Below are 16,040 nucleotides of genomic sequence, written 5' to 3' on the forward strand. Positions count from 1 at the left end.
AATGGACTTCATTGCTATTCCATGTAGGCAGAGTCGGAGTTTTGCCATTTCTTATGCATTAGCAGTTTGAAAGAATAGTCGCACCAGAAGGAGAATGTATAAAAGTGAATATATGAAAGTTCAGTACGCGTTTTACTACTAGTAGGCAACAGGATGAACTTGGCCCTTCTTCTTCATTTTGTGATGGGCTTTAATATCCATGGTTTTGTACAGCACAAGTTATTTTCTGGTCATTCTTCTTCTTTCTTCTCAGTTTATTCCCCCCGTAGGAGGGTTAGTGCCGTCAGTGCACCTCATGCCGTGCACTGTAGGCATTACTTAAGATTTCTTTGCGGCGTGACTTCCTTAGGCCCCTAGCTGCAACCCCTTTCGTTCTTTTACTGTACCTCCTTTCATATTCTCTTTCTTCCATCTTACTCTCCACCCTCTCCCAACAGTTGATTCATAGTGCAACTGCTTTGAGGTTTTCCTCCTGTTACACCTTTCAGACTTTTTGCTGTCGATATCCGCTCCAGCGCTGAATGACCTCATAGGTCCCGGTACTTGGCCTAAATTCTATATTCAATTCAATTTACTAGTCTGTTTTCCAACTATGCTATTTTAGCTGAGTTATAAGAAACGCCCCCGCCCCCCAAAAATGAACAAATTGATAAATACATGGATGAAATGTAAATAAATTAAGAAAAGTACAAGAAGGATTGTTTTAGGGTAGTAATTCATTGCGTCCTCGCTTGAACTTATGAGGTTCATATTGCGCATCCTCGGGGTGGGTGGGGATGGGGGCGTTCCACTGTTCCGGGGTGTGAGGAACAAAGGACCTTTTAGGATTCAGCATGATGTAGGACTTCGGAAAAATTAAAAGAAAGGCGTCTATATGCAGTGCTACCTTTATTACTGAAGTGCGGTAGTTCCTTTGTAAGAATACATCTGATAGGAAAGTGATGATATGCGGCAATGGAGAGAAGGAAAAAAAAATAATAATGGAGCCACATACACACACGCATGAAAAGACACATGAAATCCAATATATAACTATAAGATTATCACTCTTGATTTTGCTTTTAGCTATTACTGACTGTTAAATCGTGTGACTATATATTTCAATGTCATATCTCTTTAGGCCAAGTTTTAAAAAAATTTAAAGTTTTTTTGGATCATGTCAAGAGTAGCGAAGCCAACGTCTCCATGTCAAGAACAGTGAACCCAGTGATCCCCGTATCAAGAATGGCCAACCCTTTCCGGTCCGAACTCCTATGCCACATGAGGGCTAGTACTAAACACGGCGAAAAAGTGACTCATCCACACTTTTTTGCAGTGTTTAGTACTAAGCCCCTGGGAGGTCAAATGTATTTCGCCTTGTTGAGTACTACTGTTAGTCCCTGGAGGGATCCGATGTCTGGTACCGAAGCGTTCATGTCTAGAACAGCGAACCCGATTATTCCCATGGTAAGAACAACGAACCTAATAATCTTCTTGTAAAGAATGGCGAATCCTGCTGCGAGTGGGTTTGCTAATCTTGACATGATCCGTTTTTTTTTTAATTTCTAAAATAAAAAAAAATTATTGTATTTTTTGGTACAAACAAACAAGTCTTGTTTTTCTGTCCTGTTCACTGTTAAATTCATCTAGAAGGTGGAAATTACTTTACAGATGATTTTGAGCGTTTTAGAAATATTCTTAGAAACCACAAAGTTATTAAAATATCTTTATAATATCTTTAAAATAGAACTAAGGAACTTGGCCAATGAAACGTGACGTAACCTAACTTTTTTTGTCACTTATACGTGCATGACTTTTTTTTATATCGGCAAATATTAAGCTACAAGTATTTAATATCAAATTCTCTATACCTTGGGCAAAATTGACACCCAAAGGGAATTACCAATGATAATAGCATCGTCCCGGCCAGGATTCGGAATTAAGAATTTGGTTTAAAAACGATGGTCAGCTGAATGTAAGAATTAGGACTAGAGTTCACAAGACGTCACTACTCCAGGTGAAATTTCAGCAAGCGTCGTTAAGCGTTCGGTGGACACACTTTCGCGCCCTTTGTATTGGTCTTGATCCAGTCCAGGTATTTACTGACTCTCGTGTAGATGCCCGGCTTGTTCGGTTCAGCGCACCCATCGCCGAAGGAAACGATCCCCGCCTGAATGTAAATCTGTTTCTCCTGCACGACGAGAGGACCTCCCGAGTCCCCCTGGCAGGAGTCTTTCCCTCCCTGTGGAAATCCGGCGCAGATATTGTTCTGTGTGATGACGTAACTGCTCGGGAAATCCCCTTTGCAATCCGGACCAATGATTGGGACAGTGACCTCGTACGGCACGTTGGTTGCAACGTTATCGTTAGGACGTAAGTAGCCCCAACCCGCGACGATGCCGTTGTCTCCCTCGTACGTCATACTGTCGTCTGCGGGAAGGCAGACTGGTCTGATGGCTCCGTCGGCCGTTAAGCTTATAGGCTTCTTCAGTGTGATAATGGCAATGTCATTCTCAGTGGTGTCAGTGTTGTATTTCTCGTGAACTACATAGTTTTCGATTTCAGCCATTTGCGTCACTCCGGCGATGTCATCCGCCGTCGAGTTTCTGTTGTGGTCCGCTAAGCCTACTCGGATTTCCTGGCGCGAGAGAGGATAGACGTAGTCTCTGAACAAGCAGTGGGCTGCAGTGAGGATGTGGCGATCGTCAATGAGGCTGCCACCGCAAATGAAGGTGTTGCCACTATCTGTATAAATGCTGGTTAACCAAGGATATTTGTGCTCGGGAGTCACTTCCTGCCCTCCGACGATTCTAGGCTGGTTGGATCGGCCGCACAGACAAGGCCCTGTCGTGGGAAGCAACCAGAAACAGTGAGCTGAGCAGCACAGATTATCACCTGTTATGTTGTACAACTTTGGCAAGTTCGTTTTAAGAATTTTGATAACCTCTGAAATCCGTTATGATGTCACCCAACACTACAATCATATCCTTGCAAAAAAAACCGCCGAACAATAAGAAATACTCCATAGATATTGCATTTATCTCAACTACAACTAGGCGCTACTTTGGCTTGTTATCTACGCATCGTGATTCTACTGTGGTGTGTAATCTACACTGTTTCGCCGTGTTTAGCACTAGCCCCTCGGCGATCTACACCGTTTCACCGTGTTTAGTACTAGCCCCTCGGGGATCAAAATATCATATACACCCATACCGAACACGGTAGATTCATGACGCGTACATAACAAGCCAAAGTAGCGCCTAGGACTGTTACAAACTCTTACCCAGGATGCAGCAAGTACATCTCGTTCCTTTGCACAGACTAGGGTCAGCTGTTCCCCCACAGGTTTCGCTCAGCTTCCTGCAGTTACCGCCCTTTTTCACGCACTTTTTCGTTTGTTTGCAATCTGAAATGGTTATTTCGTACGTTTACTGAGTATCTCTTCAGGCCTCTTTGTCGCAAGGATCAGAAAATAGCACAAGGCTGAATCTTAACGTGGAAGGTATGATTAATGTATCTGAAATATATCTGAGACTTCTTTTTTGTTCTGAGACAACAACGCTTTTCACCCATAACCGAAGAGCGGGAAAAAAGCATCATTGTACTTTTTCCCCCACTTACCTAGTGCGTCTAGGCAGCAGGTGCAGCTTGCCCCTTTACACAGACTTTTGTCAGTTGCCGTAGTGCAGGTGTTTTTTTTCACTGGCACACAGATACCCATTTGGAGTGTACAGGGCCTACGTTTTATGCACTTCCTCTTCGGGTTCACTTGCTTGGCTTTTGAAAAGAAAGGACAAAGTTTGCATTCCAGAACGTAATCTCTGTAACTGAAACTCCTTAAATCTCGCAGAAGTTCTCTGTAATTCGAGTCAATTGTTGGAAGAAAACAGGGCTGGGGAATTTTATGCAACGCAAGTTTGGGAAATACAGGTTTCTCTATTTCACTGTTGAGCAGAAATGAAGTATTTTACTCTCTTAATCAGTAGCAAAGTAGTCACATACCTTTACAAAATGGGAATCTTGCATGCGCTTGCCTGTGGGACATCACCTTAAAACACATGCGGGACTTTAAAAAGTTGGCACATTTACAAAGAAATATTTTCTACTCGGGGTAAGGTTTGGTAAAATAAACCAGAAAACGTGCTCATGGCATAATGCCAAGTCTCTAAAACTGCCTTGCCCTAGAACCTTTATATAACCAGACTAGACACAGTGCGAGCACTTTCATCTTACGTTCTTGAATGGCTGTGCTTAAGTTCTCGTCTCAACAATAAAAAGGGGAAAAGTTCTTGAATGGCTGTGCTTAAGTTTCTCGTCTCAACAATAAAAAGGGGAAAAGAAACTTGGAGATCCCTTAAACAAAGCCATACACTCCATGATCCTGAATCTTTGAATAAAGTTTGTCTGCTTTAAACGCATTGCGAAATATCTGTTGCCTTACGTGAACCACCATTGTTCCCTGGGTTCGAAATCTGTCTTGCTGCCTGGCAACAGACGGCCCCAGCCGGGCAAGGGAACGCCAGACGCTGACAGCTCGCTTGCACTTCCTTCCTCGGGACGCAGGCGCCTCCGTTGGAACTGCATTTTCCGTTTTGCTGTCAATAAGGAAAGAAATACTGAGAAACAAGTGCAACGCGCCTCCGTTCGAACTGCATTTTCCGTTTTGCTGTCAATGAAGAAAAGAACACTGAGAAACAAGTGCAACGTTATGACTGCGCAAGCGCAGAGGAAGGGTTTTTTTTTCCCTTAACTCTTGTAAAACAAAAAAAAAGGGTTTTGCCAACAGAGTATAGAACGGCACAAGAAATATTTAATTGGTTAATAAGTAGCATTAACTGTGCAAAAAATGAGGAAATATAAGTAAGTATCCTTAAAGAAATTAGGGATGCCTTTGATTCCCAATAAAATAAAGAAAATAAATCCTAAGTATCAACTGTTTTTTTTTTTTTTGGCTGTGTCGAAAACACGTGTTACGGAAGTAGAACTTATCTCCAGAATTATATATATAAAAAATTTAGGACGCAGAGGAGGAAATAAATTTTTATCGTTATCAATTGTTATCTCCAATACAATGCAACATCTGCTTTCACTTAGTACTTTCTAGTCCTATTTTATTTTTTCGGTACACTGGATCAGGAAGTATGACAGTAAAACAAATTTTTTATCTATTATTTAAGTTTCAGAATATATGAAAAAGATTAAGTTGTTATGACGATAAAAAAAGGTAAAGGATTTTCTTTTTTACAACCAAGAGAGGTGGACCTATTCCTAATCAATATTTTTTTCGACACAATTATATTCCAAACAAAAGAAAAAAATAAAGTATGGTATTCAGAATGCAGCAAAATCACGTGATAGTTCAGGAGCTGATTTGATTAATGTTTTCATTTAAGTAAAGGTTCCTCAATGACTTTCGAAAGCTTATTTTATCACCATTTTCCTTTTCAAAGAGGTTAATGTATGTTTACAGACGGCAAATTGAGCAGTTACGAAACTCGACGCGCGCGCCACTGAGAAACAAACTATTGTTCCAATGTAATTTAAGAAGGCGTCCGCTTAACATTTCTACGTTCTTACAGCGCTATCCGGTAGACTTGTTAAACTGGGGCAAGGCAAAATGAAAGTTAAGAAATCTGGGCAGTTCAGGTGGAAAGTGATCAACTGACACAGAGCAACGCAGCTGGGGGTCGAAGGGACACTTGTTAGTACCGAGTGGTACTGGGTGAGTACGATTTCTTTCGTCCTTTATTTTTTAATCGTGATACTTTCGTTAAAACTAGGACTGCCACCTTCCACCAGGAAAGGCGCCCTTTCTCTAAGCGTGATGTTTTTAATGGTTTCAGTGAATCATTTTGTGGAGAATGGTGCATATTGTCTGCAATGTCCCGTCGGCAAATTCCTGAGTTGTATGTTAGTATTGCACCAGCCCCGGTTTTTTCGTTTTTGCCATGCGCCTAGGTTAGGTTAGATTAGTAACTTTGATTTAATTTGGGTGTGGAAACATAATGAGATTATTTTCAAGAAAATTCTATGGTTAGTTTACAAGAAATGGCATCCCGCTTTTTTCAGGGAAAGGTCTTGGAACTCGGTTACGTCAGGAGCACTATGGCTCACTTTTGAATTATTCTTGTCATATATTGCAGAAAATCAGTTATGTGGCAAATTATCAACTTCTAAATGCCATCCTTCTTAGGCCAATTCTTGTAACCTTTTCAGAAAATGTTATCCGGATTCCTAAGTATTTAGTCTTCCTTTTCAGTGGTAGCTTAGGGTCCTTGACTGTTCTTGAGTCAGGATAAGATGCTCATTCTTACGTAATATAAATTTGGAAAGCAGCATAGAATGAGGCATCGTGTTAATTTAGGCCTATGGAACGCTCAGATAAGTTTCTGTGATACTCAGCGTATCAGAGGCCTGTATTAATATAAAATCTCACTCTATGGGTTTCTTTCCATATTTATATTATAAGGAAGAGCATCTTATCGTGACCCCAAACCTAGCCAAAGGACCTTAAGCTACTACTGAAAAAGACGACCAAATACTTAAGATTCCAGGTAACATTTTCTGAGAAGAGTGTAACAATTGATCTAAGAAGGAAGGCATTTATAAATTAATAATTTGATATATATATAAATAATTTCAAGCAATATATGACAGGCAGAGCTCAACAGCTTGCCACAGCACGACTGGCCAACAATTTGCAGCGTCCCTCACAATGGGAGGCCAGTTAGAACATCAAATCTGGATTAAAGATTAAAAGAAATCTGAGTCATTCAATACCTTATAATAACTTATAATAACTACTGTAGTCTTTCGGATAGCTCTTTGTATTATTAATAATAATAATTTGTTCCGCTTTGGTGTCGAGATCCCTAACTGAGGTATTTGCCATCTGTAACAATACATTAGCCTTTGTGAAAAGGAAAATGATAAAATCATCTTCCTATGAAATAAAGGAATCTTTTTGAAAACGAAGACGGCAAACAAACCGGTTCTTAGAGTATCATATGAATCGATTACAGAAACTGATTTTCACGCGGGTTTTCAAAAATCGACGAGAAAAATCTAAATGCAACGGTTATAAAATAACAGGAATAAACTTCATTATACCTGGGCTGTGGTACTCAGGATGCAAAAGATGCCAAATGCCAGCAAAAAAATACAGCGCCAGTGTTCGCCCTCCATACTGGAAGTTCAAATTTGCAGTCTTGTCTGGACCGTTGCAACGCACGAGTGACGATGGGATCTGGTGAAAAGGGAACTGTCAGTTAGGCCGAGTTGTCGGAGATGATCTACCTTGCTTTTTAATCTGTTTCCCGTATGTTCTGTAATTCAAGTCAGCATTCTTTCTGATGTCTCTGTCCGTGTTCTCCACCTCACGTCAGTTCTTCCGTAAAAATCTCTATCGGTCTAAAATAAAACCTTGTAAGTCAGCTTTTACCTGAACGATGTGGAAGACCGAGCACCAACTGCTTCAGCGTCAGGTGCGCTACTGACACTTATTCCATGCTTCCATTTTCAAGTAAATATCGTAATTTTGTGTCTGTTAGCCGCTGTCAGTATTCTACAGATGTTCTTGTGTTCTACATTTGATAACTGACTAGCTGCCCCGAAATAGAAATGAAGGGGAATCGTCATTGTTAGAGCAACGAGTCCTTGGCAGCATGATAATTGGAGCAGCTGATAAGCCACCCGGAACCGTTGGGGATTATTTTACTCTGTCCAGTAACCATGACCACATTTTTAAGTCGCAGTACCCGGTGAACTCTTATTGGTGGCCGGTAATAAGGTCACAAGGAAAAAGTCACAATATTTCTTGGTGGTCTTCATTATCTTTATGATATTTACAGTCTTTTGTTTATATTTACACGGAAATCCCCAACGGGCTTGTACTAAACACTCCGCAAAGGTGGATACATACTGGGTTCAAACCCTTGGGGGTCACTATCTAGGAAAGATCAGTGTGACTTTTTTTCCTGTGACTTTTTTCTTTTTTCCTGTGACTACTACTCTGACTTTTTTCCCTGGATTCTTCAGAACTACGACACCAAGAAGAGGAATACAACCCAGGTGGAAGCGTAACTACCGATGATCAGTTCTCCCTGCAAAAGCAGTATGCACCCAATAGATACGCAGATTTGGAGAGCAGCAGATTCAGAATCAAGATTGTTTGGTTCTACTATAGTAGGCGGTCTTCCTGCGTGTTTTTAGTGTTTCGCCGTGTTTAGTACTAGCCCCTCGGGGATCAAATGTCCTTAAGAGCACTTTGATCACATTTAATCCCCGAGGGGGCTAGTACTAAACACGGCGAAACACATTTGATCCTCTAAGTAGACCGCCTATACTATAGTAGCACCGATTGTTTCATAACTTCGGTGCTTGACTTGGGTAGAAGTATTCAAGTCTTTCCATTGGCTTTTTTTTAAGAGGCACCATTATCCATCTCCGTTTGTTCCATGCTAAGATCTCGGTAAGGTGCAAGTAACACACGTTTTTTTAAAACTTGGGAGCGTTAACCCTAGACACAACCATCCCCTTATATTCGGCCTCGTAAAAAAAAAAAAAAAAAAACAGTAAATTAAGAGAAGAGAAATTCTTCTCTCAGTAATCACTGATAACTTTATGGAAAGCGAACGAAGGCTGAATATTTCTGAGACTTGACACCGCCAGATGCAGTCGAAGAAGGAACCAGTGGATAGTTATACATCAGCCATAACAAAAACATTGCGCCGTTGATATTGCTCAACTAAAGCTTCTCATTGTTATTATGTTGCAATGAGCAATAAAATTACGCAAAAGAATCCACACTGACCTTGTTTTATAAACTGGTCTGTACCACGAGTTTTGAATGGAGCTCTAGAGATTCAAATATATGTGTCTGCAGACCGTTGGTCAAAGCGGTGGCCGGTAATAAAGTCACGGGAAAAGTTACAATTTTGGCTAGGAAAAAAGTCACATTAATTTATGGTGGCTGGTAATAAAGTCACGGGGAGAAGTTTTCAATATACCTTGGGGGTCATTACCTTTATGATGTTTACAGTCTTTTGTTTATGTTTAAACGGAAATCCCCAAGGGGCTTGTACCAAACACGCCCCAAAGTTGAATACATACCAAGTTAAAACCCTTGGGGTTCACTATCTAGGAAAGATTATTGTGACTTTTTCTGTAACTTTTTTCCTGTGACTTTTTTTACCTAGATTCGGCGAAAGCACCTCCAAGATTTCGAAAAAAAGAACCAATAGATCACAAAGGAGGCCAGACAATCAGAGGAGTGACCAGATACCGGCAAATGCTGCATCTGCACGCGACTGTCAGAAAACAGAGAGAGCTGAAATACCAGTTGGATTTTAACGTTAGGCGATAATCACTCATCATTCTTACAGTGAAGAAATCGTTTGATCACATTTTTTTTTTATCAGAAACAACCGATGTGCTGTAGCTTGTAGGAATGTGGATTTTATAGCAGGTGTCTCGATAAACATACTGAATAAGATAGACGCCAGACATCCAATTCTCAGACACTTACTTTCTTAATTACTCCAGCTAAAGAAGTTGCCTTCGTCGAGTTATTGGTCAGATAATTTACTTGGAATGATAATTGTCTCTTCGAGATGCTCGGTGATTAGGTAAAAGCTTTCGAGCAGATGTTACGACAGTCAGAAGGTGGGTCAATAAGGAACAATTGAAATAAAACAAAAAAGAAAAATATATATTTGTTCTTTAACAGAAATATACTCTGGATGCTAATGGGCAAGATGCAGACCTCAACTTATTTAGAGGATTTAGAGGACACAATGTGGGCAGTTACATGAAAATCTAACTTATATTATACCAACTCGTCTGAATCTCATATTTCCTTACAATTAACCAAAATTGTCTCGAGCGATGCTGACGAGAAATTGGTGGCCGGTAGGAAAGTCATGGGAAAAAAAGTCCCAGGAAAAGTCACAATTTTGGCTCGGAAAAAAAGTCACAGGAAAGAAAGGCACATTAATTTATGGTGGCTGGTAATAAAATCACAGGGGAAAAATTCACGATATTTGTTGGTGGTCATCATTATCTTCATGATATTTACAGTCTTTTGTTTATGTTTTTACGGAAATCCCCAACGGGTTTGTACTAAACACACCGGGTTAAAACCCTTGGGGTCACTCTGTCCAGGAAAGATTATCGTGACTTTTTTTTCCTGTGAATTTTCTCCTGTGACCTTTTACCTGGATTCTTGAGTGGAGCTCTGGGGATTCAAACATAATGTGTCTACAGAACCAACAGATCACAAAGGAGGCCAGACACCCAGAGGAATAAGTAGACACCGTCAAACGCTGCATCTGCACGCGACTGTCAGAAAATAGAAAGAGCTGAGTGCCAGTTGGATTTTAACGTTAGGAGAGAATCATTCAGATATCCTCTCTGTTGACCCACCAGCATCTGTGGGGACACACGAAGCAGTAGGCGTGTATTGAAATCACCCTAATGATGGAGGCCAGTAGCCCCACTCATTTCTTGTGCTTGAGCTACAAAAGAACTCTAATTGGGAGGACTGAAATTCCAGCTGGCTACATCTCGAGAAAATTAGATACCCAGACCAAGTGGCGCCTGCTTTTGGGCGTTTATTGTCATCGAAACTCTACACCAGGGGAAGCACGACTCTGACGCACGGAAAGATACATATAGATGCTGGATGTGACATGGACAAAGAGATGATGTCATTGAAATGGATAAAATGGAGATAAACACATGAGGGGAGATAAATGGTAAATATATATCGTCGCCAACAAGGGTTTTTTTTCGTTACTGCCTTTGATGCTTTTACCCAGAGAACTTGGGGCATGTCACAAGCTTGCAAAGACCCAGCATCCACATCCTGTTGTCAGGTTGTCACAAAGGGTTTCAAAACTGTGAATATAGGTAAAAAGTCACCTACCCAGAGCCTGTAGTCTTTCGTTCCCAAAGGGTTTCAACTTCAAAACTGTGAATATAGGTAAAAAAAAGTCACAATACTCTTTCCTGGATAGTGACCCCCAAAGGGTTTCAACCTGGTATGTATCCACCTTTGTGGCGTGTTTAGTACAAGGCCGTTGGGGATGACCGTATATAGACACAAACAAAAGACTAAATTAATGTGACTTAAGTAAATATCCATAAATATTCGTTTATGATTTGCCGTAATTATTTTATTTCTCTGAAAAGAAAACTGTTGTGCCGGCTTTGTCTGTCCGTCCGCAGTTTATTTTGTCCGCACTTGTTTCTGTCCGCCCTCAGATCTTAAAAACTACTACGGCTAGAGGGCTGCAAATTGGTACGTTGATCATCCACCCTCCAATCATCAAACATACCAAATTGCAGCCCTCCAGCCTCAGTGGTTTTTATTTTATTTAAGGTTAAAGTTAGCCATACTCGTGCTTCTGGCAACGGTATAGGATATGCCACTACCGAGCCGTGGTTAAAGTTTCATGGGTCGCGGCTCATACAGCATTATACCGAGACCACCGAATCATAGATCTGTTTTCAGTGGCCTTGATTATACGATGTACGGAAAACTCTACTACGCCGAAGAAACTTCGGCTCATTTTTTACTTGTTTTATGAAACGACCGATGTGACTTGTAGTGTCCGCTGCGAGTTAAGTCTTGGTTACTCGCCGTTTCCAGCCTATTTTCGGATGACCCCAAACAAGCACCGGTTTTACACATTGAATAATGTGTAAATGAACCATATATACTGGTTATTATGGCGGCCGGCTGATGAAGAGTTAGAGGAATTGATTTCTGGTGATAGAAATTCATTTCTCGCCATAATGTTGTTCGGATTCCACAATAAACTGTAGGCCGCGTCGCTAAGTAACCAATTGGTTCTTAGCCACGTAAAATAAGTCTAATCCTTCGGGCCAGCCCTAGGAGAGCTGTTAATCAGCTCAGTGGTCTGGTAAAACTAAGGTATATTCAACTTAACAAGGGAAGGACAAAAGTAAACGGTGCCAAGGAGGTGGAAGGTGGGAGTCAATGAAGAGGAGGGGGAGGGGGAGAGGAGTTGGGAGGGGTGGGGACCACGGTCTAGGGATATACCCAGACCGGTGGTTCTTAACCGGGGGTGCGAAGGCGGTTAGGGTGCGAGGATGCCTATGAATAATTAAAGCAAAATATATTTTTATATACGCATGTTATTTTTTCAGCAAAAAAATAAAATAAATAATAATAATAATTATATTTTTAGTTTTTGTATTATTTCAGCAACGCAGCGGGTGCGAGAACTAACTGATGATTTGGGAGGGGTGCATGCACTGAAAAAGGTTAACAACCACTATAGGAATACGGAAAGAGTAAGAAATGAAAGAGGGGGTTAAGGAATAAGGGAAAGTATGGAGGTGGAGAGGAGGCAAGGAAAATGCCTCTCTTTGTTCATCCTATCCTTCTCCATCCTTGGAGCACGGTGCTGAAGTTATCATTCACCGCCATGTGTGATATCGTAATAAAAATATTTCATCGGCAAGTGCTATGTTCAGTTTGTGTTGTTGGTACACATTTTGTCTGGTTTGATCTGATTTTGTTTTATTTCCGGATGGCTGCTACATCATATTTGATGCCGTTTCTGGGAGGCTGATTGGTTCTGACGGGACGTACAGCAGGAGGTCCATGTTGCCGTGACGAGAAGCCGTTACGGGTGCTTTGTTTAAATAAAATGTATCGTTGGTATCTCGCATTACATGACTTGTTATCATTTTACTTCGGTAGAAGATAATATGTACACATGTAGATAGATAAATATATTGGCCGATGCGTTTAATCTGGCTTAGGAAGGACGAGTGTTAGTTAAAAAAGATAAATATATATATATATATATATATATATATATATATATATATATATATATATATATATATATATATATATATATATATCGTTGGTGATTGACATCACATTTACTTTGTTTTGTAACTTTTAGATATATATGTAGCCTACTGCATATGTAGATAGATATATCAGCAAATACGTTTAATCTGGCTTATGACCGAAGAGTTTTGGTTTAAGAATATTTTTATGTGTACACACACACATATATATACATATATATCGTTTGTGACACATGTATTTATTCAGTACGGATTAGGGGAAAGAATTGTGGATCTCCGCTTTATTCCAATTTCACTTTTTTTGGACTAGATTCGAGAATAGAACATGACTCACATATTTCGAGGACTCTGCTACCCCAGGAATGATGATATTCTGTGCGCAACGCCAGTGTTTGAAAAAGACGCATCACAGCAACAAAGGAAAATCATTTATCAGTGCTTTTGTGTCTTTGTCGTGATGAATACAGCACGAGCTCTGGGGACACCTGCCCGGCCAGGAAAGGGGAGTGTTTACATCACCAAACCACAGAGGGAAAATTTGTACGAGAGAAAATGGGGCTTCGTCCTCGTTTGACTGTGAATAAGCGCTCACATTACACCTGTCGTCCCTAAAATCCGTTGCGAGTTGATGTTCGAAATGATAAACGAGATGAAACCGAACTGTTTTCCATCCTATCTGTCCAGGTGGGGTTAGAATTGTTAACCCTCAGCTGCGATGTCGTCATGTTTTTAGTTTCCGTGGAGCCGAGGACTCCACGTCTATTTATGGGCTGCCCACAGGGCACGGGTTCTTGCCGGCATATGGCCGGCTTAATCTACTGTAGATTGACTCTGGAAAGTCGATTACCGGATTGCTTATCTTATCCAGATTCTCGGTAACAGGTTTTTAGTCATGTCATTAAGAAACTGTCATTTCCGAAGCAGATTTGAAGTTTCATATTGCTTACATTTTTTTTTTATCTATTTCATAAAAAGTAGTTTGTCAAAAGCTCAAGCATCATATATATATATATATATATATATATATATATATATATATATATATATATATATATATATATATATATTGTAGAATTACTATGGTCTTTATATCTGTCCATCAAGTATATCATACGGATAGCTATAAAGTAAAACACACATGAAAGGTAAGCATGATTAAAAAGAGAATTGGAGCGGACGAGATAACGATATATCGTTAAGCGTCCTTCAGTACAACCTTGATGTTTCAGTCTCGATCTCAATTCCCAAAACTAAATTAATCCCAAGGCTGGCTTTCGAATAGATTCTCCGTGGCCACGTAAGACTGATGATTAGTGGCATTGTTCTTGATGAGCCTAGCATTTAGGATTTAAATCCTAGTCCTTCCGTTTTATCAGTTACTGGTGAATACTTACTCAAATAATGCAGGATTAGTTTCATTGTTCTTGATGAGCCTATCACTTAGGCCTATGATTTAAATCCTAGGCCTCCCGTTTTTTCAGTTACTGGTGAATACTTATATTTTATTAATGTAGGATTAGTTTCATTGTTCTTGATGAGCCTATCATTTAGGCCTGTGATTTAAATCATAGGCCTTCCGTTTTATCAGTTACTGGTGAATACTTACTTTAATAATGTAGGATTAGTTTCATTGTTCTTGATGAGCCTATCATTTAGGCCTATGATTTAAATCATAGGCCTTCCGTTTTATCAGTTACTGGTGAATACTTTACTTTGATAATGTAGGATTAGTTTCACTGTTCTTGATGAGCCTATCATTTAGGCCTGTGATTTAATTCACAGGCCTTCCGTTTTATCAGTTACCGGTGAATATTTATACTTTGATAATGTAGAAATCAGTTTCATTGTTCTTGATGAGTTTCACTGTTCTTGATGAGCATTTAGGCCCATGATTTAAATCCTAGGCCTTCCGTTTTATCAGTTACCGGTGAATATTTATACTTTAATAATGTAGAAATCAGTTTCATTGTTCTTGATGAGCCTAGCATTTAGGCCCATGATTTAAATCCTAGGCCTTCCGTTTTATCAGTTACCGGTGAATATTTATACTTTAATAATGTAGAAATCAGTTTCATTGTTCTTGATGAACCTAGCATTTAGGCCTATGATTTAAATCACAGGCCTTCCGTTTTATCAGTCACTGGTGAATATTTTTTTACTTTAATAATGTAGGAAGTTCATTTCTCCTCAGGCATATTTTTGGTCATGTACCGAATTTCACCCTCATTTATCCTCGCATTTCCAAATGCGCATGATGATCGTCAGCTGTCTTCGACTGGTCCTTGATTCTTCTTCTGTCTGTCGTAACTGACACTACGGTAATAAAGTCACAGGGGAAAAAAGTCACAATTTTGCCTTGGAAAAAAAGTCACATTAATTTATGGTGGCCGGTAATAAAGTCACTGAGGAAAAATTCACAATATTTCTTAGGGGTCATTAATTATCTTTATGATATTTACAGTGTTTTGTTCATGTTTATACAGAAATCCCCAACGGGCGAAGGTGCATACATACCGGTCTAAAACCCTTTTGGGGTCAGTATCTAGGAAAGCTTATTGTGACTTTTTTCCCCTGTGACTTTTTTCCCCTGTGACTTTTTTCCTGTGACTTTTTTCACCGTTACTTTTTTATTTACTTGGATTCGCGTTTCACCATTTTCCAAAAGGAGATTACGAGTTTTGTCTTTATTGTCGACCATCTGTCATTTAACCAAATCGCCATTTAGGCTAACAGAGACATATTGCACTTTGATGTCGTTGCCTTAAACGCTCCTACCTTGCCTGCGACTCGAACTCTGACCCTTTTGTTGGCGAGGTAAGAATCGTGACCACTGGATTAGTACAAGGTTTATTTACAATATATATATATATATATATATATATATATATATATATATATATATATATATATATATATATATTTTTTTTTTTTTTTTTTTTTTAATATTCCTGGAGTAAATCGGCCTTTTTATCACCAGTTTTATAAAAAAAAAAAAAGCTTTTCAAGTACAACGTTTATATACAATGTATATTTTGTCAAACATATCCCTGGAGTAAATCGGCATTTTTAAAACCAGTTATATATATATATATATATATATATATATATATATATATATATATATATATATATATATATATATATATATAAACAAACTTTCTTAGAAGAACATGAATATCGGCCTGGGAACATGTTAACTTGGTCCGTTTATC

The 16,040-nt window shown here is 39.5% G+C and overlaps 2 protein-coding genes across 2 annotated transcripts in view; one reads left to right on the forward strand and one right to left on the reverse strand.

The window, feature by feature from the left end:
* Window positions 1-875: 875 nt before the first annotated feature.
* LOC136846174 (trypsin-1-like) lies at window positions 876-7,539 on the reverse strand. Its single transcript, XM_067116989.1, has 6 exons — window positions 7,421-7,539; window positions 7,090-7,225; window positions 4,421-4,574; window positions 3,601-3,756; window positions 3,263-3,385; window positions 876-2,823 (listed from the first exon to the last, which is right to left on the reverse strand). Exons 2-6 carry the CDS (start codon window positions 7,162-7,164, stop codon window positions 2,018-2,020), a joined length of 1,314 nt encoding a protein of 437 aa, XP_066973090.1. The 5' UTR covers window positions 7,165-7,225; window positions 7,421-7,539; the 3' UTR covers window positions 876-2,017.
* Window positions 5,512-16,040, forward strand: part of LOC136846171 (hornerin-like) — a 56,038-nt gene continuing 45,509 nt past the window's right edge. The window contains exon 1 of the mRNA XM_067116981.1: window positions 5,512-5,701. The gene's annotated coding sequence lies outside the window, so the exon portion shown is untranslated. The remainder of the gene's footprint in view (window positions 5,702-16,040) is intronic.

The sequence above is a fragment of the Macrobrachium rosenbergii genome, chromosome 14 (assembly GCF_040412425.1).
Source record: "Macrobrachium rosenbergii isolate ZJJX-2024 chromosome 14, ASM4041242v1, whole genome shotgun sequence".
In the NCBI taxonomy this organism is placed as follows: domain Eukaryota; kingdom Metazoa; phylum Arthropoda; class Malacostraca; order Decapoda; family Palaemonidae; genus Macrobrachium; species Macrobrachium rosenbergii.

Coding starts and splice junctions, on each gene's coding strand:
- LOC136846174 (XM_067116989.1), bottom strand. CDS start 7,164: ATGGAGGGCGAACACTGGCGCTGTATTTTTTTGCTGGCATTTGGCATC. Junction 4,575..7,089: donor TCCTGAGTACCACAGCCCAG/GTATAATGAAGT, acceptor CCTTATTGACAG/CAAAACGGAAAATGCAGTTC. Junction 3,757..4,420: donor AGGGAACAATGGTGGTTCAC/GTAAGGCAACAG, acceptor TCTTTTCAAAAG/CCAAGCAAGTGAACCCGAAG.